This window comes from Vidua macroura, chromosome 5, assembly GCF_024509145.1.
Source record: "Vidua macroura isolate BioBank_ID:100142 chromosome 5, ASM2450914v1, whole genome shotgun sequence".
Taxonomy (NCBI): domain Eukaryota; kingdom Metazoa; phylum Chordata; class Aves; order Passeriformes; family Viduidae; genus Vidua; species Vidua macroura.
Genome location: NC_071575.1, coordinates 51,620,260 through 51,642,866, shown reverse-complemented (window position 1 = coordinate 51,642,866; position 22,607 = coordinate 51,620,260). Strand labels below are relative to the sequence as shown.

At 36.2% G+C, this 22,607-nt stretch overlaps 1 protein-coding gene across 8 annotated transcripts in view; it reads left to right on the top strand.

Annotated features, from left to right (window-relative positions):
* Positions 1 to 22,441, top strand: part of CADPS2 (calcium dependent secretion activator 2) — a 284,824-nt gene extending 262,383 nt beyond the window's left edge. For all 8 annotated transcript variants that reach the window (XM_053977635.1, XM_053977634.1, XM_053977633.1 and 5 more), the window contains 3 exons: positions 810 to 917; positions 17,654 to 17,758; positions 21,485 to 22,441. In XM_053977635.1, the coding sequence (XP_053833610.1) occupies positions 810 to 917; positions 17,654 to 17,758; positions 21,485 to 21,655 (384 nt within the window). In that variant the 3' untranslated portion in view covers positions 21,656 to 22,441. The remainder of the gene's footprint in view (positions 1 to 809; positions 918 to 17,653; positions 17,759 to 21,484) is intronic.
* Positions 22,442 to 22,607: the final 166 nt, after the last annotated feature.

Here is a 22,607-nt window from a genome sequence, read left to right as displayed (position 1 = left end):
TTTTACCGTGTTGTTCATATCCTATTTTCAGACAATAACAGTTTCTGAGAAATAGACATGTCTTATGCTTGGGAATTCAGGGACTGGGTATAACTGGTTTTGTCCTCCTTCCTTAGAACTATTAATTATTCTGTGGGGAGTCTTAGCAAAATCTGGATCCTCTACAAATGTTAAGGCCTATGTTAAAACTATAATACTATACTATATACTGTAATACTATAAAACTAATACTATGAAGTATTATAAAATTAGCATTCTTTTGCATGCCAGGAACATTATAAACTATTGTTTGGGAGTAAGTAATACTTTTACAAGCTTGCTCACATAGAGAGCATTTGCAGAAGACTTCCCATAGTGCCTGTGCGCATTCTTGGTTCCTGTCAGAAAAAAGTGAACTCCTTAGCAGCTCTGCATACGCTGCCAGTAAAAGGCAAGTTGCAGGCTTTGGATCTCCACACTCGGGCTGGAGTGGCTATCTATGGAAAGCCTCACTATCAAAAACAGGGGAAGATGTCCAATTTTGGCATTGATGTTGCCAGAGCCAAGACTTGATTCAACTGCATACGGCAATGTAGATTTATGACTCAGAGCTTCCATAAATTAAAACATGTAGAACTACATTGATAGCGAAACCTCCTGAACAAGTTAACAAACCCAGAATTCACAGCAGGTTTTGTTAATAGAATTTGTACATGTATGAATATTGTAACTTTTTTTTTCATTATGCTTAACTTCTTTTAAGTCTCAGTTGTTGAGGGGTTTGTCTTTCTCTTCTCATTACTTTCTCCCCTCACTTGTTTTCTTCACAGAAACCAGGAATGGATCTAGCAGACACCTACATTATGTTTGTTCGGCAAAACCAGGATATCCTTCGAGAAAAGGTCAATGAGGAAATGTACATAGAGAAGTTATTTGATGTAAGTAACTAGCCTTGCAAAGTTTGCTGGTATCACTACTACATCAGAAGGGATAAGCTGGACTTTGATGGTGTTCAGCAAGCTGTTTAGATATTCTTCTCTCTTGCTAATTTTTTCTCTTGTTCATTATTTACAAGCTTCAGGTGTCAAGTGTGGCCTATCTTTATTTTCTGTGTGAAACTTTTAAGTGCTAGAAGACAAATAAAATTGGTAAAACGTTATTATTTGAAATAGTAATTTTTCCACTGTGAGAAGTCCAATTATATTCCATCTTTTGATTTTTAGTTTGTTAATGGAGAGGATTGGATTGGTGTAGTTTGTGGATTCAATTGCAGACCAAATTTCACTAAATTATTAACTTCTACATATATAGAAGTGCTTATATACAGAAAGAGTATACAGATGCCAGGTATATCTGTGGGTTTGGCTGGTACTTCTCTGGAATGACTTTTAGAATTTTGTTTTATGAATTTCCAGTTTAAGACTTCTAATTTCTTAAAGTTGACTTCTATAAACATGTATTGAATTTTCATACTCATTTCCAAATTTCTAATCTGACTTCTGCAAGTTCAGAGTAATCCTTATCCTCAAGGTGCACGCAATAATTTTCCTCAGCTTTGATAATAACTTCTGCAGCCTTCTTCCATTCATTCCTTTGCCCTGATTCCTCATCGTTTTGTTAGAAATGATCACATTTCAGTTAATTCAAGTTCTGACTACTAATTTATGTCTAGTATGTCCTTAATTAGCTGAAGGAGAAGCTGTAGGCAGCTGAAATAGTATCTTCTGCACAAATTTAAAGCACTACACATGTAAAATATATGTAAAATAAAAGCTATTTAACTATAAGCTGGGATCAGTTTACGTGACAATTATCTCTCTCACAATTACATAGGAATTTGAACAGGAAAAGAAGTCATCTCTAGCACTATGAAATGGAATTTATTACAAAACTAGTTCTGGAATGTAATATAGACTTTGAAATGTATTTTATTTGTGTCATCTCCTAAGTATTTTAGAAAGCTTTGCTGGCAGTTTAATTTAATTATGCAAGTTACAGCAAATGTTTTCATAACAGCAATTCACAGCCTTTACTGTGACACCACAGTTGTGGCAGTCACAGAAGGTCCCATAACATAGACTCTCAGCCATGGTATGTCATGTCAGTGTTTATTGTTTGTTAGGCTGGGTGGTCAAAATAAGACTTAACTCTCAGATTTTATATTTCCAGACACTCCCAGGCATCTTTATAAAACAAACAAAAAAAAAAAAGTATCATCTGTTTTAATAAGCTAAGTGCTAATATGTGTGAAAAGAATGATTTTATAAAAGCTTTGATGCCCTGCAGGGGTAGAAAAATTATCATCCATCCAGCTGGCACCTTCACAAAGTACTAAAACCGTATTAGCAACTTCTGCTTCAGTTTGCTTTTGCAATGAATCTGCAAGCATATGTTTCATTTTCAAGTTTCTATTTTTTTGTTTTTCTTTGGAGTTAATTTTGCTTATGTTGTCATTTCCTGAATGTTAATAAATTATCTGCCTAAGGCCAAGTCCAACTCTTACTGGAGAGAGCACATTGACTTTTTTGATGTCGTGGGATGGGACTGATTTTCAGACTGTCAACGTGGGGCACTGGCCAAGGCCTGGGTATAGCCTGAGAACTGTCAAGGGATCCTCCACACTGTTAAGTCACCCGCACAGTTCCTGACATGATTTTGGCTTACCACTGACACAGGGGCAGGGCTTCAGTAGGGCTTTAACATGGCTTCAGGACCTCTCCTGAATTTCATTTCAGCAATTAAGCTTTTCAGCACAAGAAAATTTCTCCTGTATGGACACAAGTTCTGATACAGCACTTGCCTTTGAGTCTGCAAACCCATTTCTGTCCCCTTTCACTCAGTAGTATATATTGTATGCTGCTGTGACCAATGCTTGTCCCAGAAAAGAAAAAATATATACATAATGTGTATTTTTTGTATCAGATATCTATTTGTGTCTATTTTTCTTTCTACATGCTGGTATCACATTTCTATGTAGCATCATGTTACTGGGAGATATTGATTGGACAGATGCAGCTCTAAAAAAGCATTAACAAATATGGAAGCTCATAGCATGCAGAAATGTAAAACAAAGTTATCTCACTCTGTTAATTTGCCTTTCCTGACATTAATTCAAATTTAGAACATTTTGACTGAGCAAGATTTTGGAAATTATTTTTGAACAGTTTGTTTAAATTACTGCTTTAGAAAACCTAGGTACTCTTTGTATAAATTCAAATCTATCAAGTTGTATTTCAGTAGAAAGAATAAAATATATTCACTTTTTTATGTAAAGCCGTTGGACTGGCTAGAGCTGTAGATCACAGTTTCTTTCCTCTTAAAACACATTGAATTAGTATCAGCCAAGTAATCATCAGCATAGTGAAAGAGGAAAAGTACACGTTCCTGTGCTTCAGCCAGGGAACTACCTCATCCAGAATAACAAAAAACCTGACTTTTCTCTGTGCTAGAGGTCTTAGTTATAAATACAGATAATATCAGGCCTGAGACACTATTTTAACCCCACAAAAATGTATAATTGCGAACTGTTTATGGCCAGATATCACTGACTTGATCCAGAGCTGCTATATGCTAATAGCTATTACAGTGACCAAGTGAATAGCATGTGTATCGCACAAGTTATGTGCATAACAAAGATTATTTAAATTTAAGAATAATATTGATACAAGTACAAATGCCTGCCAGTGAGTCACAATATGTTAAAGCTAGGAGTTGTAACATTTTTAATCTACCTGAGTAGTTTCAAACTGGAGAGAAGACAAATAAATACGTGGCGTTTTTGGCAGTGTTTGGTAAGCCTATAAAAGCAGTGCCCTGCTATACAAAAATATGAAAATAAGGAGAGTGGAACTTCAGCTTGTGATACAATCCTTAAATGTGAAAGAGGTTCAAATCTCCAGTAACTTTGGAAAAAGACTGAGCTACACCTTTTTCTACACCATTTTTAAATTATTTAAATCTTGTGCTTCACTACATCTGCTGATTATGCAGCAGAACCAAGGTGGATTTTTTTATCTTTCCTTTCCACTGAAAAACTTAGCTTCTGGATACATTTTATTATTACCTCCTCCAGAAGGACTATAGACAGCAGGCAGAGTAATATGTTCAGGTGCTCCTGGTAGCATTGGTCTCTCCCAGGTCAGTGTGCTGCCTTCCTGTTCTCAAAACTAGTCGCCAGGTTTGAAGTCACAAAGATTTTTCACTTGGTCAGTTTATCAAAGACATGGGAATTTTTGCCTTCCTTCACAGTATGGAAATGATCTTCCTAAAATCAGCTGAGAATTTTGCTTGTCAAATTCCCTCTGTCACAGGGATTCAGGACATTTATCTCCTACTCTTATGCAGTAACAGCTTAGAGTTGAGGGCATGAGAGGGATGGAGAGTAGTGTTTATTTGTTTTTAACATTACATTTCTTAAAGAGCACTTGAAATGTTTATAATCTATTGTATATGATTAAGCTCTGCAGTGGCTCTGGGTTAATGTTTTCGAAAAAGTATATTACTTTAGTTTTGTTTTCTTGTAAATAGTTTTTAAAATACTTGCTTTCAGAAAAGACAGTAAATCAAGTTGGTGAATGGAGAAATTAAATATTTAGAATATAGTTACACAAACTTAGAATAAATAGAGAATATTACTAATTATTATTAACGCCTCTCTTATTTATAAAGACAATCCGTTTCATTGATAATGTAAGAGCATCTGTGCTGCCTATCAAAAAACAGTGCTGTGTATCTGATCACAAAACTACCAGATTTTAAAAATACACAACTATGAAATTCCCGTGGGATCTGGTTTTACCTTTTCAAAATCAATAGGCCTTTTACCATTAACTTTAATAAGTGCAGTGCTGTGTCCATAAACATGCCAGGTTATTTCCATTGTCTAATCTTAGATTCATGTTTCTACCAGAATTTTTAAGATGGAACTAATAAATCTTGATCTCCTGAGCATTTTAAAATACATCAGACTTGTAAACTAAAAACTATTTTCTTTAAACAAAATTGGATTTTATTGACAAACCTCTTGGAAAAGCATTTTTTAAATTTTGCATACAGGTCTGTTAAAACGTCGATGCAATACTTACTTTCTGTAGTAATGTCTAGTCCCTAAGTGCCACCTGGGTAGATCCTCACTTTCTTTTACCTGTGAATTGCATGTGAAGTATGGATATTCAAAAAAAATCAGTCCAGACATTTTTGCTTCAGATTCCTTCTTGGTGTATTTGCCATTGAGAGCCTTATCTAACAGGTTATATTTGTGTCTGTTGTGGAAAACTTATGGTGTAAACAGATGTATGAGTACAGTTTTATGAAGACTATATGTGCAGTGAAATCTTTATGCAATAAGTGATTGCTGCTCTGAGAAATAAAGAATGGTGTCAGAGAACAGCTTTAATGCATCAGTGTTCAACCATTGATACAACTGAAAAGATTTCCAATATTTTAGGCTATCATTTCTGGGAAACCTCTTCCCAAGTGTACCATAAACACATAAAATAGCCAGAGTGCACATTCTGGAAAGGTGAGCACTGGCAAAGTGGTGCCCATAGTTATCTTGTAGGAGATGGCACCTGTGAGCAGATGTTGCCCATTTCCTCAGGGTGCTAAACTGGTGTGAAGTGATGCAGATTCCTGCTGACTTTGCAGGGACTGCCCATGTGGGAGGACTTCCTGGAGGCTGTGGTCTCGTGCATGGTAGCAATTCAACAAGCTGTGTAAGACTTGTGGGAGGGAACTCATACAACTGTCTTTGGAGTACAGAAAGACTGAACGTCTTCGTAAGCAGTTTAAAAGCTTAAGCACTCCAGATCTACATAGCTGGTTTTGGCTTTTGTGTTTCAAAGGTTGAGATGTAATGTGATATTGTTGTTATGTTGAAAAACTGCTTGTATTTTGTCTGGAATGTTTATTAAATGCTAGTGGTGTTCCCATATTCCAACCATTATTTTAGTTTTCCATTAGTAGCAGGGATGGACAATTCAAGTTCAATGATGTACTTGAAATTATTTGAGGTGTTAATTATTCTTCAAAGGTTATTATGATATGTGCTCTGCTCAATTGCTAAATGGAGATATGAAGTACTCATCTGACTAATTTCTGTTTGCTATTCATTCTGTTTGCCAAATGCTTTACTCAATTGCCTAATTTCTATAGGTTTTCTGACCTATTACAAAAAAAGTGCTTAAAAATGTGCAAATCGTCGTGTTACACAGCTAAGGGGAACACTTAATTTAAATTGAGTTTTCAGTAGTACCAGCTCCTTGTGTTGCTTATGTCTACCTCAAAAGCACTATTTTTGTGGTATTTAGCATTCAACAATGTTTTTCTAGAAAATTTCAATTGTGATTTTTTTTCTTATTCTCAAATTACTTCCTGTCACGCTAATTTTAATAAGTAATCTTCACTTTTGTTGTTATTTAATTATTTGCAAGTGTGTGATTTGACAAAAGGTCTACTTGGTTAAAGGCCACATTTGAATCAAAAGCTGTGTTTGTATTAACCTCTGAGAAACATGAGAGGACCGTGCCTAATTACTTAAAAAAATACTCAACAAAAATGGATTGTAGCTTGTTGATCTTCTTATTTCTTTGATAACTCAGAGTAATCTTCAAGAAATATGTGGGCTTCTTTCTCAGATTCTTGAAATTTGATCACAGTGCAAAATTGTCCTTTGGCTCAAACCCAGAAATACACATCTTTGCATGATGCACCTGGACATATGTGGCAGGTCTGGTAGAATCAGCTAATTAACAACACAGGCTTAAACAGGCACCTCATCTGGCAGTGTAGTTAGTTGCCTGATGGTGCTCAGCAGGATTTGGTAGTGCTTTTTATTTTTCTATCCTAATGGTCTGCTGCCCACCTAATTTTGCCTTATTGTCAGCCACTACTTACCGCAGCTTGAGGCCCTCCCAGGAGGCTAAATTATTATCAAAGGATTAGGGAGATGTAGCCTTGCAGCTCTGACATTTCTGATTACTTGTCTATGCCAGAACAGTAATTAGCTGTGACTAATTAAGAAAAATGTTCCTGCCATAGAAAACCATTTAAAAGAACCGAGAAGTAGAAAAGCAATTGAAAAGCTGAGCAGTGCTCAGATTTGCCGATGCTCTTTAGATTTTCACCAAAGTCTTAACTCATCTTTAATTACGTCTCTTATTTAATAGGGGAAATAGAAAGCTCATGATATGAAAACTACTCTGTAGTTGTCTCATGATCTAACAGAATTTTTTGTCATTTTGAAACAGTTGTTTCTTTTTTGGTAAAAGAATTTTAAAGAAAACTGTAGGCAGTGTCACTGAAAAAGTGAGTTATATTGACATACTCAAATATAGGAAACTCTTCTGTTGCTTCTGGAAGCAACATCTTGCGAACTTAACTGTTCAGACTCTTTTTAAAGTTCACTAATTATTCCTGATATTTTCAAATAGACTTGCCTCATTTTTCAAGGTAGCAATTTCTATAAAAGAAAAAAGTTCATTTGAAATCTGAAAAATGTAACCTCCATCTGTTCTCATATAGTGTAGAAGTTTTCTTTGATTTTTTTTTTTTTTTCTGGATTATGTTGAGAAAAAGAGTGCCCATTCTTGGAGGGTGCTGATTATGCTGCTATGACTGCAGCAAAGCTCAGTATTGTTGAAATCAGTACAACCACAACACACTTAAAGTAAAGCATGTGCTTCAGAGTTTCCTGCTTCAGGATCAGAATATTCAGCACTTTGTAAGCTGTTTTATACTGCAGCTGATAGTGTTTTCTCTAGAGAAACACAATGACATAAGATGACTGTATTTTATATGGTTTTGATATGATACGCTTTCACGTCTTCATTCGTTATGCCATTCTTCATTCCTGAATTTCCATTTTGTTGTGTACCACACAACCCAAAAAGATATAAAAATTATTTTCTCAAGAAACTAAATATCCCATAGTCCAGTCTGCATTTAGTATTCGTGGAATGGATGTCTGACACCTTTTTCACACCAATTCAATCATATTAAATTTTTCCAGCTGGGAAGCAAGAAACTATGAAATAGTTATTCTGATACCTTGCTAAAAGCGCTCTCTGGGTATAAAAGGGAAATAGAAGATTATTTTTAGGGCACTAAAACTCATAGCCTGATATTCAGGATTCCTTATACTGCCCTACCGCCTAAGTTCCCTGATTTGTGTGAGAAGCTCACTTTTTTAGAAAGGAAATAAAGAACAATGTATAAATTGCTCTTAAAAAGCAATTTTAAATGGGTGTTACAAGTCACAACAGGAAAAATGAGGAGAAAAAAAATCCTAAACTTAATATTTTAAAGCCCATTTGATTTTTTTTTTCTCTGAGAGAAGTTTTTCAATCAAATAGAACCACAAGGGATTTTTGCTTGTTTGTTTGGGGAGGGTCTATAATACTGGGAGCTTCCAGTACAGTTTCCTCATATGCATTTCTGATATATACTGTTCATTCATTTATTAACTTAGTTATATGGATCTATTCATCACTCACAATATCCATTCACTAAAAACAATAACAATTCTATCTAATCAAAGAGAGGTCCTTCCAACATCCAGGCCCAATTTAGTCCTTTAACCTTTTTATCCTGCTAGGCATAAAGTAGCAGCATCTCATTCCAGGCACTGCACTTTTTCTTCTTATCTAGATGGCTTGAAATGTGTCTAGCAACTTAATAGAATCAATTGAGCATGGACAACTATAAAAATATAAAATAGCACTGAAACTTCAGATGAGGCTGTCAGTAAGTGTTAACTGTGGCTGCAGCTTTCACATTCTACACAGTCAAGAGAAATCAATAAGGATTGTACCATTTGTATTGTCTTACCTAATGTTTGTTCACCATGAAGTGCCAGGCACAAGCACCATCTAGGGAATATTGATTTCTTGATGTACTGTAATTCACACATGTATAAACAGCAGGAGAACCTTGTGGCTTCTCAAACCTTACTTGCAGGTTTGATGTTTATACTTGTATTTCATTTGGGTCAAGCTTGGTTGAAAAAGGAAAGTAAAACAAAACTATTCATAAGTGTTCACAAATAGGCACACAACCACATTGTTTATCACATTACAAGGAAAATAGTGCCAGAAACTGTAAGAATAATCTGGTTTTACTATAACAAGTCAGGCATAACAGAAAGAGGTTGCTATGTTACAAATCAGAATAGATAAGGATGCTGCAGGGTGCTCTGACACAGATTTGTCAGTGGAAAGAGCTTCTTCACCTGTCCAATCTGAAGTTTTAGTGCTGATTTAAATGTGCAGAAGTGTTGAACTATATAGAGATTATTTTCTTTAAATAATTTTCAGGTGTTTCAAGGTATATTTTCTTAATTTACATTGCATTGACTTTCTTTTGCATTATACTGCACTTAAAGAGCAAGGAAAAAAAGTAAAAATAATGCAGAGAAAAATCAGCTCAAAAAAAAACACCCCAACACAGCTGTAAAATTTACATAGCTGAAAGAGTGTTCATGGCAACAGGGTCCGGGATGGAAAGGAGAAAACCAGGCATCTGCCCAGTCCAGGGACATTTCATTCGAAGAGACGGGGAAGGAGAGAAGCAAGAGGGAGGTAGGAGGCTGGACCTGTGGTCCACATTAGGGAAGTCCAGTGTAATGTCCAATTCCTGTGGTGTAAGAGAGGAGTAGCTGCAGCAGTGTGCATCTCCCTGTCAGCTTCACAGCTATATCCAGCTCTGTCACACAGCACTGCAATAACATAAAGAGTAAAGGGATGAGTCAAGATTGATGAGGTGGAAGGAAATCAGCTGCCTGTAAATACTCACTCAGAAGAACTCCGGATGGTTTAAATACTGTAATAAAAATATGTACTTGACCTCACTCCACAGGGAGCAGGGAGCCTAAGTAGAAGATTCTAAGACAAAAAGTACTAAAGTGAGTGTAAAAGCTACAGCACAGATTCTGACCCAGTTTCAGCCTATCTTGCTTTTGATACTGAGATGAAGAATATTCTTAACGTTAAGGGAGGAATGCAACTAACAGGAGGTCTCCTGTGGTCCCTTTGATGATATCTCATTCCAGGGAGTGAGAAGTCCCCAGGGAGCTCTGTATGAGTGGACTAAAGCAGAGATGGATGTCTTGATTGTATACCTTACAGGCAGAGTTAACCCAGACCTATAGCCTTACTGAGGGCTACAAAGATGATTCAAGGGCTGGAGCGCTTCTGTGAAAACAGGCTAGGAGAGTTGGGGTTGTTCAGCCTGGAGAAGAGAAGGCTCCAGGGAGACCTTAGAGCAGCCTTCCAGTACCATAAGGAGGCTTACATAAAGGAGGGAGAGAGACTTTTTAGGGGGGTATGTAGTGACAAAATAAGGGACAGTGGTTTTAAACTGACAGAGTGTAGGTTTAGATTAGATGTTAGAAAAAAAAGTACTTACTCAGAGGGTAGTGAGGCTTTGGAACAAGTTGTCCAGAGAGGCTGGAGATGCCCCATCCCTGAAAATGTTGAAGGTCAGGTTGGATGGGACCTTGAGCACCTTGGTCTGGTGGGTGGCATCGCTGCCTATGGCAGGAGGATTGGAACTGAATTATCTTTCATGTCCCTTCCAACTCAAACCATTCTATGATTCTATAATGTTAGGTATTCACTTAGGAAGACTGCTTAGCATTTGTACAACTAGATACATTTGTAGGGCTTTTGAAACTAGAGCCTGATGGCAAGAGGCAAGTGTTATAATGAGTAACAACTTGGTCATTTTTCATTATGTTAATTTGTTTATTTTGAGGATCGAAGCTGGCTTTCATTTCAGGGTCACTCAAGTGATGTTCCCTATTCTGTGCCTTGGAGGATGTTTGTGAATATACCCAAATTGCAACACAACACAGTGTAGCAAGACTGACAGTGTTTGCTCCACAGAGTTTAGCACCAGAATAACCTATGGAAGTTTTGTTCACAGATGCAGTGCATATCCAGAGCAGAGAAACTGTTTATACTGTTAGTCTCTCAGTCATGAGCATCATGCTAGTACCTACTGTTTAAAATCAAAACAGTAACATTACATATGTCCAGATATGGAAGGAAGTTACATGTGGCTAATTTTGCAAACTTCCAGTTTCCCAGCTTATCTGCCATATGTGAAGAAGCCAGGAAAAAAATGAAGGTCACAAACATTATAAAGTAGCATAAATATTGTAAATTGCTGTTTAACAACCAATATGAAATACAGGGGAATATGAGTATTGTATATTTTGCATTAAAAGTGTATATTTGTGAATTGGCAGCAGTTCTATAGCAACTAGCCATCTTCTAATTAGAAGCCAAAAATATAAAAAAATTACTTTCCTTCTTAAAGATAAGCTTTTCACACATTAGATGTTCTTTGGTTTTTCAGAACTATAATATCCTTTTTGATCAAGAATTTCAAAGATGCTTAATATGCTTTTAAATAAGCCATGGTTTTTCTTTTCTTCTTGTTATTGATTTCTGAAAATTAATTTTGTTTCCTTTTATCATCAAAATATCCCATGCAACAACTGTTCACTTGTTTGTTGTCAAAAGTCTTTCTGAACAAGGTCTTTCCGTCAAGGTTTGGGTTCCTTTTTCTGTTGAGCTCCTTTCCTCTGATTGCTTTGGGAGTGGCAGTGGGAATCTTTCATTCAAACAGGCAGAAAGGAAACTGGCTAGAGACTAAAGTATTTGTTCTTAAGAAAAACAAAATGCTTTCTAAGCTTCCTAGGAGGTTGGAGTAATGGCACAAAAAAAAAAAAAAAAAAAAAAAAAAAAAAAAAAAAAAAAGGCAAAAGAAAGCCAAAGGAAGCATCCCACTGAAAGAAAGAAAAACGTTCTTCCTTGGCCAAGTAGAGCAAGTAGAGTGCAAGAAGCAAGTTCTTAAATCTACCAGAATCAGATTAAAAAAAAAAAAAAAAAACACGGGGGTTGGAGGGTGGGGAGGGTAGGAAAAAATTAAAGGGGCTGGAGGGGGAGTGAATACCCAAACAGAGTTTGTCATTTCAAATCACTACATTTACGAAATCTTGTATCAGAAGTATGAGTGCTGAAGCAGACAGTGGTGTCTGATTCCTTTCTCACCTCTCCTTTCCTGATACATATACCTGTAACTTAGGCTGTCAACATTTTTGCACATTCCTAAGATAAAGTTCAAAATGTGACATAGGCCCAGAGGAGGAAGCAAAACACAGAACCTGAATGAAAGCCTGAGATATTTCCAGGAAGGTTCCTGGATAAATGGTGCCAAGCATTAGGAGGGTAAGACACCGGTGAGGTGAAAGAGGAATGTGTCAGAGTCTCAGAGCAAAGGAGGAGCTCATGAGGGAACACAGGAGCATTGCAGCAGAAATAAGTGACACAGCAATGGGGGACTTCTGGACAAGTCCTTGAATGAAAATGTAGGAAGGGACTTTAGCAAAATGGGGAATAGAGTTTTTTGCATTTGACACAATATTGATTTAGTCATTGGCATTTTCCAGATCAAGGACTTTTAAATATCTGAATTTTTTTTTTTTTTGTACAGGGAAAAAGCTTCATTTGTTTGTCCTTCCTGCTAACCCCGTTGTTCCAACAAGGCCAACTCCATGGATTTTCCACTCACACTTAGTTTAATTTCTTTGAGTTCATCTCAAATAGAAGTTCCTAGGGGGAAAAAAGATGCAAAAGGAATAAATGTGGAGGCATTATGAGGACCCCCCTTGACTTGGGGGGTGCTTTCAGAGTTACCATGACTTCCTAGCTTTCAGAAGAGTGTATGAACTCATCATTACTGAGGTAAAAATCTTCATTTAAATAGATGATATCTAAACCTAACTTGAAAATACAGCTATAACTTCTAAGCCTCTGAGTATTTTCAAAAACACTATGAATGACATTTGTGTCCCTCATTATCTTTAACATTCAACAAAGGCAATGAGTATGACTACTCAAATTTTGTAAAAAGGGAAATAAATTATGCAACTTAAATCAGGACCTTTTTTCAGGTTTTGCTCTTTGCATTTAAAAGAAATAACTTTTTTTTTTTTTTTACTGTTTAACATTTTTTTTAAATGTCCTAAAAGTTCCATGGTCTGCTTGTAGTGCTCTCTATCATAAACTTGAAGCAATATAACAGCATTGACCTTTAATAAAAACTAGGCATTTTAGCACTTAAATTTTAACATGCTCATGTTTTGTTTTATATTAGCTCATTATTATTTTCTCATTTTAGCTTATACTGCATTTAGTGTTCAGTGTCTAGTGAGAAGTATACTTTTTGTTACTGTTTCTGGTAGGGCAAGTAAAGCTGAAGGAAGTAGAAACATCCTGTTGTTGTCTGAGTGACTAAATTCCTGATCAATAGTGCGATAAAGGCTTCTGCAGGAACATAAAATGCAGATCCTAGAAAAGCTGTTCCCCTGCCATACTCAGTAGAGAAAGCATTATGACAATGCCCATTTATCAAGAGCAGTCAAGGTATAGAAACTCAACGGGGTCTTGTGGCTTAGGCGTTAGGGATACCAGCCCTAGAAGGACTAAACCATTGTGTATTGCTATGTATTGAGCCTCCTTCCAGGTGGCAAACAGCTGCACCTTTTTATAAATCTTCAAAAATAAATTTGAAGTGCTTGCTTTCAGCCAATAAGTGTTATATTTAATTGAACCATTCTGCAAATGTTATAGCTGAGGCACCCAGAAAGGTGGTGAATATTTATTATATTTGTTTTGTATTTCCACCGGTCAGCAGAATAATGAAATTCCTTAACTACTTCTCTTTAACTTGCCTGAAGAAAGCACGGTATGTTGCTAAATCGCTTTTCACTAGCCCTGCCGAGAAACAACTTTAATCCTTGTTAGAAAATTGCAGAGTCTGGGCCTGACAAAGAGCTCATGCCTGGTGCATTGTGAGTGCTGGGAGCGGGGCGAGGGGAGCCCTTTACAGCTGCGTGCCTCCAGCCCGTCTGAGCTGGACTATTTAGGCGAGGAGGTTTGTCAATTCCTCCTGACAATGGAACGAGTTTTTCAGTGGCTGTAGCTGCGCCGAGCCCCGTTGGGGATCAATGCTGGCCATTCAAGCTGCACCCTCTTTCATTGCTTTGGTTTGTTAATTTAAGACTAAAGGTCTGCTGAGGGGGTTTAGGGTGTTTAAGAAAGCTGATGAACTGTTTAAGAAATCTGATGAACTGAGAGCGTTTATAGCCCTGGTGTGGCAACTATTGGCACTGAGGGAGCTGTGTCCTTGTTGACCCTCTTGTTATTAAAAATGCACAAGTGCTGCGCTTCTCAATATTTCAACACTCTTTCATTGTCAATACCACCTTCTGAGCCCTTCAGCTTGTTGCTTGCTCTAAAGATCTTCTTAGATTGGGTTTGAAAACTTCACCTTAAACACTAGATTAGACTGATGTTCTGTTTTCCGTGCTCCTGTTGATTTGTTGAACCTTCCCAGGGCTGGAAAGCAAGTAGCAGCTTGATGGGGAGACGGGCTGCTAATATGATTTACCAGTGTACAGTCATGCACAATAAGTGTGAATAAATACAAGGGTCTCACAGAGTCAACCCTAGCCTTTCCTTTTCTCTTATTTTTTACTTTGAAAGAGGTATCTCAGGAAAATGAAGTGAGTAATGCATGCCCTTACAGGAGCTGGATGGGCTGTGAATAAGGAGAGAGGAGGAAATAGTGAGGCAAACATTTTTGTTAAAGCGCTTGGCTGCTGTTACCTACTGATTTGGAAAAAATGTATAATAAGCACTTACTGCTTTACTCTTGCATAGACAACAGCAAAGAATGTGGCAGTAGTACCATATAATGAACATCTGCAAGAGATGCATTGTCCTTTCACTGCTATTGTTACTAATGGGAAAGTTACTTTTTCTTAAAATTGGTTAAAAGTGATTGTTGTTGTTGTTGTTGTCACTGTTGTTTTAACTGAGTAATCTCAGGACAATTATCCAATCACTGACGTTTTGGGGTTTGTAGTAGATTCCTGTCGGTCACAAGAGATCTGTCCCTGGTCCCTGCCTCTCTAACAAGCTCGTGGTTGTCAAAATGTGTGGCCTTGAATTCTCTGAGAGGAATTTGCAGTGCTGTGCTTTTTAACAGACTCAAAAAGAAGTTATAGGAAAATCTTTATTTTCTTGTTATGGAGTCCAGCATATTTAAGTTTATGCAGCTTCAGCCTATACTAAGTTCTCAAAACTAGTGGCTATAAGACCAATCATTAACAAGAATCCTACCCACAAGTACCTCTGGGAGAATTCTAAAAATATACTGAAGGGATTTTTATTAAAAAGACTGTAAAAAAATAAAAATACTTTTTTTTCCTAATAAAACAGCAGTCATTTTTCCTGAACAAGGTATGTTGACAGAAGAGCAAGTACTGTAGTATAATTTCACAATCACCAAATTAAACATTTGTACTGAAAGTTTAATGCATCAAAGCTAGTCAGGAAAACATATTATATTGCTTTCATTCATAAAGTTGAGTAGAGAATTAATTTCCTCCAATGCCTTAGCTTTGTTTTCAGTGCATGTAAGAATATCACAGGTATGTAGAGTTGAAGTTTTACTGCATCCATCTTAAATAAGCTTCCTGATAGGGTTTTAAAATATTTTGCCAGAAAACTGGAACGATCTATTGTCAGTAATCTGTCTGTATTGTTGCATGGTAAAATCAGTCTCAGAATTTTCAATCCTGTCTGTAGATTGCTTATCTGAGCAAAAGTTTGAACCCATTCTGCATTCTACTTGATACAAACAAAATACATAATGGATGCATTACAGGAGAATATCAGTTTTCAAAAAGCTCCCCTACTGAAATAATTCTCTTTACCAGGATTGTGTTTACAATTAAAAACAGTAGGGTCTGAGTGATAATATAATTTCTTGGCTCATCGTATTGCATTTGGGTAGAATGTTTGATGTAGGAATTTTTATGTTTATTTAGACCAATAGAGTTCCCCAATTAATAAGCACAATTGTATTTAATTTTCTAGACATCTGTATACATACAACACCTGTCATGTAGTTTACCACTTAGTAACAAATCTGTCACATTAAAAATATTTTGCGGGTATCTACAAAGGAAATCAATACCAGCATGCATGTTAGGGATGAAATAATGTAAATAGGGTAAGAATGTCATTCAGCTATTTAAAAACAGTATTTTATGGATACCTAATCAGTCCCACAATTTAGTGGCTAAATCAAACTACTCTATGAAATATGTAGCTGTCTGCCTTTTTTGTGGTGCATTTTTTCACTTCTGTAAAATAGTAAATTAATAGAAGAAACTCTAAAAAGTAAAAGTAATTTATTTCCAGTGATTTATAATTAAAATATAATTTAACACATTCCAAAAAAATAAACAGAAGAAGTATTATATGAATATCTAATTTCAAACTTCTCTTAAAACTGATAGTTATAATGTAATGAGACTGTTCCCTGTAAGGAAAAGGTATTTGTAGTTATTTACTGCATGTCTTTCAAGCTTTTTACAGAGAGCTTACATTTTGATGGAAGCATTCTATTTCTTTCTTTTGTTACATCCAGCAGCTAGTAATTTGTCTTCATATTTTTAGTATATATTTTATTTGTTCATGTGGAGGTGGATAATGAGCCATGTTAGATACTTCCTTTGAATTACTCTCACAAAATATACCTTGCCTTACATGCTGCATTTTTAAATATGCATGATTTCCTCCCTTTGCATATCTCTGTATTTTGCAAAGACACAGGAAATTATATTAGAAAAGAATTTAAGCCTCTTTCCTGTGGGAAAAGAGACTAGAAACACAGCTATGACACAAACTCTTTTAATCACTCACTGTTAAAATGAAAAAAAAAAAAAATCCCTTCTTTTTTACAGTTTGATTAAATGACATCTGGTTGTGATTTTACAGGAGGGGGGGGAAATGCTACAACTATATTTAGTAAAATCTCTTCTAATCCAGTTAATGTGAAAGAACTATTACAGTAGCTATTTGGAACTGAGCATTTTTTTACAGTAACATAGACACCAACAGCACAGGGGCTTATTCTTAACCCATCCATTTGTGAAGTGCTGAGTGAAAACATACCCATGCCTAAGACATAAAAAGGAAATAAGGTAGGCTGTAATTATAATTAGTAATAAATGTAAACTAAAACCTTAATACGGTTATTTTGGGAAGGGTGGAGTGGTGTTTTGATCACATTTAAAAACAGTTTCCAGGGATTTTTGATGTTTTTTACTTAATGATGAAGTGATTAAAAAAAAAAAAAAAGAAAAGACAGAAAATAAAAAGACAAGTTCCTTATTCTCTGGTACTGTTTTCCTGTCTGGATTGAAAAATCTAGTTATTGTAAATTCTTTCTCAAGATACCCTACCTGTTTCTATCCTGGCTGTTTTAGCTGTCAATTCTCTCCTGTGATTGTATCTTTAATATCCATTCTCACTGACAGATAACAAAGTGCATAACACTATTTTGCTTGAATATGTTGTAACTGAAAGATAAAATGGCAGGTGCTAATTCATGTAAAGAATGGTTTAGGTCAAGTTATTTGATTTCCTACTGACCCATGCAATTCTCATAACAGGAAATTATATCATTGTTGACTTCAAGTGCTGATCTGTGATCATTTCAAAGTGTTTCATTACCTCTCATTACCAAATCTGTTAAATGAATACTGCAGGGTTATTTGGTGGTGTTTGTTGTTGGTTTTTATTATCCTTCTTTTCAGCAATGGTATAGCAACTCCATGAAAGTCATATGCATGTGGTTGGCTGACAGATTAGATGTTCAGCTTCACATCTACCAGCTGAAGACTCTCATCAAGATAGTGAAGGTAAATAAAATACATTTGCATTAGACTGAATAATGCAGACAGAAAAGTAATAAAGTAATAACATGGATGATCAACCCAAAACTTAGAAAATATGTGGGTTTGGGTTGGAACTTTTTTCCCCACAGTTGTAGCAAATTCCAGGAGTAAAATAACTTATTAAACCCCTTACTGTTAATTATATGTGCACTTGTATTTTTATAAATTCTAGACTTGGGGACAATTAAGATAGTTCCAAGGAATTTTGCAGCTAGCTGTACAGGATTGCTGTATGATTATTCTTAATAAATTATTTGTCTTGTTACCGATTTTTTGTTTTACCTGAATACTTTCAACAAAGTTCTTTCTCCATTTTCCTCCTTCTCCTAAAAATAGGAACTTTTTTTTTTTTTTAATGTACATGTCTTTACTGGGCTTAATTGAAGTATTCAATGTATTAAATTTTCTAATCTTTCATACTCAGAGGTAAGTATCAATAAAAATACTAATCCCTTCTCTTCAGTCCTCAGTCATTTACATTGGCCAATGTCAAATGCTTCCAAGCAGAGTCTAAAATGCCTTGCAATAGGCAATTATGGGTTAACCTACCATAAAAGAAAGTTTGCTCCTAACTCCCTTTCAGATCTTAGTTGATACCCTTAGGCAAGAGACAGAAAACCATTTCCGATTTTTTTTCCTTGTAATTCTGTCCTGTTTAACTTTGGACACTCTTGTTTTCTGTACAAATGTGGAATAAGAAACACTGTTGTCAGTGGTGACCTTGATTTCTTAAAAAAATTTTCTTATGAAGTTCATGCATGACTATAAAGTCAGAAGCATTTTAATTCATGGTCACCGGAATTGCAACTGCAGCTTTCAGGATTCACTAGCAAAAAGGAACAGAACAGAGAGAAATGCAAGAAAACAGTCATAATAATGATGGCTCCCTGAAACACCCAAGCTTAGCTTTGCTTTTGACCTTAACTGATTTCTCTGGGAGCAAGATTTGGCTTTTCACTTGATTATGTGCCCAAATGGCAAAAGCAGTTTGCTGTTCCTTGTTAAAATGAATGGCTCTTGTGAAAAGTTTAAAGCTATTCTCAAATGAATCACAGAATCATAAAATTGTTTGGGTTGGAAGGGTCCTTAAATATTGTCTAGTTCCAACCCCTCTGCCATGGGCAGGGGCACCTCTCATTAGACCAGGCTGCTCGAAGCTCCACCCAGTCTGGCCTTGAAGACTTCCAGGGATGGGGCATCCACAACTTATCTGGGCAACCTGTTCCAGTGCCTCACCACCCTCACAGTAAAGACTTTTACAAATATCTAATCTAAACCTACTCTCAGTTTGAATCCATTCCCTCATGTTCTGTCACTCCAAGCCCTTGTAAAAAGTCCCTTTCCAAGGTAGTTATCATCCTCTGAGGAAGAAGATAAGTGTTAGAGGATCTAAAACCTGTGCCCCATGAGATCTAAGAATGGGCAGGCTAAATTGTACAAGAAAAATATCACCAGGGAGATTAAAGGAAACTCTTACAAAACTGAATTTCAGGTGAATGAGCAGCACTGCCAACCTGCCTTCCCTCTGCCACCAGGCACACTGGTTAGCCAGTGTTGTTCAAAAGCGGGAGGGTCCTGCTGGAGGTGGGAATACTGCTTCTGGCAGTGGCCTTTCTGTGCCCATATACCTTGTTTGTTCTGCATGTAAATTCCAGCTGGCATCTTCTGTAGATATTAAAGACTGAAGAAGATTATGTCAATCATATTGGTTCTGGAAAACAGAAAATTTTGGTGGGTGAAGATAAAACTGGTAGAACAGGAACTCAGCAGACAGGAGGCTGCTGGGAAATACAAAACAATGGTTCAAGAAGAGTATCATAAGAAACTTTTCCAGAGAGATGTGGGGAGGTACAGTTCCTCCAAAATACAGTGAATGAAGGCAATTTTGTGTTTGCTTTAGGAAAAAAAAAACAATAAACAAACAAATGAAACAAAACAAAGAAAAAAAAACACAAAAAAAAAAAAAAAAAAACATAGGAAGCAGTATTGCTCCTGTCACCTCTTAAAAATATTAAAAAAAAAAAAAAATAAAAACCACCAATAAAATCCCAAATAAGTAGGAGGTCATTTTTGAAGGACACGGGATGAGTAAGAGATATACAATTCTTTTGGATTTGGATGCAGCAAGAGTGGTGGCCTTATAAAGAAAGCCTAGAAGAAGAAACATTGTTCCCTTTATTCTCTTTAAAGGCTTATGATGGCATAAGGGTTTCATTAGATGTCTGAGACACGTGCAGAGGGATGTGACTAAAGAAGGGTCAAGGACCAAGAAAGTTAGGGAGAAATGAAAAATTAAGCTTGGAAGTGAACATTATTATCCTGCAAAACTATGTCAAGAGAAGAGCAATGTCTGAACCCCAGAGTGCTGGTCTGAGAATGGGTAGAATACAATGAAAAAGTGACGAAAATTGCTGTAGGACCTGTTAACAACATCAAAGCAAATTGAATGCACAGTGTTATAAAAAGGGAATGCAGTGGTGACACTTGAAAAAGACCAGGCGGAGTACTCGCAGGAGTGTGTGAGCAAAACATAAGCTGCATCCATTGACTCTGACGTTGACCTGTGAAAGTCAAATAAATCTCAGCTGCAGTGATTCAAACAAGGTTTAAATAATCATCATAGTAGCAGAAAAAAAACTCCCAACTGAATGTTACCCATTTTAAGAGTGGTCTTTTGCAGTTCTCTGAAGTATTGAGTGAAACAAGATCAAATCTTTTCTTTCTCTAAGGGTTGTACATGGTCTCCTCCTCAGGCAGAGGAATGGGCCTGATAGCCCTTAATTATCTTCCATTTTCTTTTCCCCATATTCTCTTCCAAAACATTGAGAATTTGTAGTGATAGCATACACAAAATAAGAAATTGCCTAGATCAACTTGTCCTTTTTAAGCCTTTATGGGTAATGTCAGGAAAGATTATTTCAAATGTGTTACAATTTAAAAATAAAGTACATAGATGATTTTTCCATGTGCTTACTTGAACATAGCATTGATGAATAAAACAATTCCACTCAGAATTCTTACGTGATAGAAAAACAAAGAAGAAAGGAAGGATGAACACCAGGGAAACAAATCTTCTAAAATGAAAAAAAAATAGATGTGAATCAAAATGTAGAGACTTAGAATGTAAATTAACTAGGTAGTCACCTCAGAAATTCTGACACTGTATAGTATAGATCATAATCTGTATTCAATATTAGAGTATATATTATATTATAATGTAATATATAATCATTCTTTTTCCACATTTGGCATATAAATGTATAGAGAAATATAAATAAAATTACACTATGGGGAAAAGGTTAGGCATTTACATTTTCTGTGAAATGAAAGAACTGAACTACCTGTAGCCAGATTCACATTTCAATAGGTATTTAGAAAAATTCTCAGCTGGTGTCTTATTGAATAAATTAAAGAAAATGAAGTTACTGAGAAATCAGCAGTGAGAGTATGCTGTATCACAAAATACAATCTCTTAAAGAAATTACCATCAAATTAGAATCTCTAGAGTTTGTAGGAATCTCACACAGCCCAAAAAGTAAGACCGCAAAATCTTTATCGAAGTGATAGGTCCCTAACCTGCAGGAGGAATAAACCTGTGCCACTGGCCCACTAGAAATGGCCAGTATATAGTGTATAGCGAAAACTCAGACTTGCTGGAGTCCAATTCAAGATGTTTTACTTTTGCCACAGAAAACCTACCGAGACTTCAGGTTGCAAGGCGTGATGGAGGGGACGCTGAACAGTAAAACCTACGACACCGTGCACAGCCGGCTGACTGTAGAGGAAGCCACAGTCTCAGTCACGGATGCAGGAGGACTTCAGGGCATTACAATGAAAGACAGTGATGAGGAAGAGGGATGATTTTATTTCACAAAGCATTCAGAGCTGGGGGGTGATGGTCTGAGGGTGGGGTTTATCTTTGCCTTGGGGTTTTTTGGCAACTTGTCCTTGTAATTGCTTTTATAGTTTTGCCTTATGATATCGGTGCAGAAATGTAATTTGTTCCATTAAAAAAGAAAGATTATCAGAGGAAAAGTGCCAAGGACTTTTTGAGAATAATGGTTGTAGCAAATTTTTATGTATAGCTTTGCTTAGGGCTGCAAGAACACTGGCATGGAGTTTGAGTTCCACTTGTGATTACATTTCTTTCCCTTATGTTTGCTACCATTCATTCTTGTATCTCCATCTGATATTGATGTCCTGTGCTGAAACAAGATGTGTGTCTTACTTAAAACACAACTATACAGGAAATCATCCTTGGAATGAGACAACGCCCTAGGTTAAAAAAAAAATAGTGTATTTTCAGGATTACAATTTGTTCACCTTTTTTGTGCTTAATTTTACATTATTATGTGATGTACATTAAAAATTTTAATCTTGGTTCTTTGTACATTGAGGTTGGTATATAAGCAGAAGAACTTCAAGGACAGTCAAACACATACAAACTGCTTAGGAGTGTCGTGTCTATTCATTTTGCAAGTTTAACGATATCTCATCCCATTGGATGTCAGTAAGCTTGCCATCTATGTTTGTATTTCTGTGAAAATTTTCAGGCAATAAGAACACATTTTGTCGTGGCCATTTATGTATCTACCCAAGTTTGTATAGAATTCTACAATTAAAAGATGTTTGCAGTATTTCAAACAATTTGAACCATTGTATGATTCCTTATGAGAATGAGGTTTTTGAATTATTTCATTTATATAGTGATTTATAGCAAATATGTTTCTTTTATGGAGTATATATATATAGCAAACAAGTACTCAAGGACACAATGCCTTGATAAAGGAAAAAAGCAAACAAAAACCTCTCA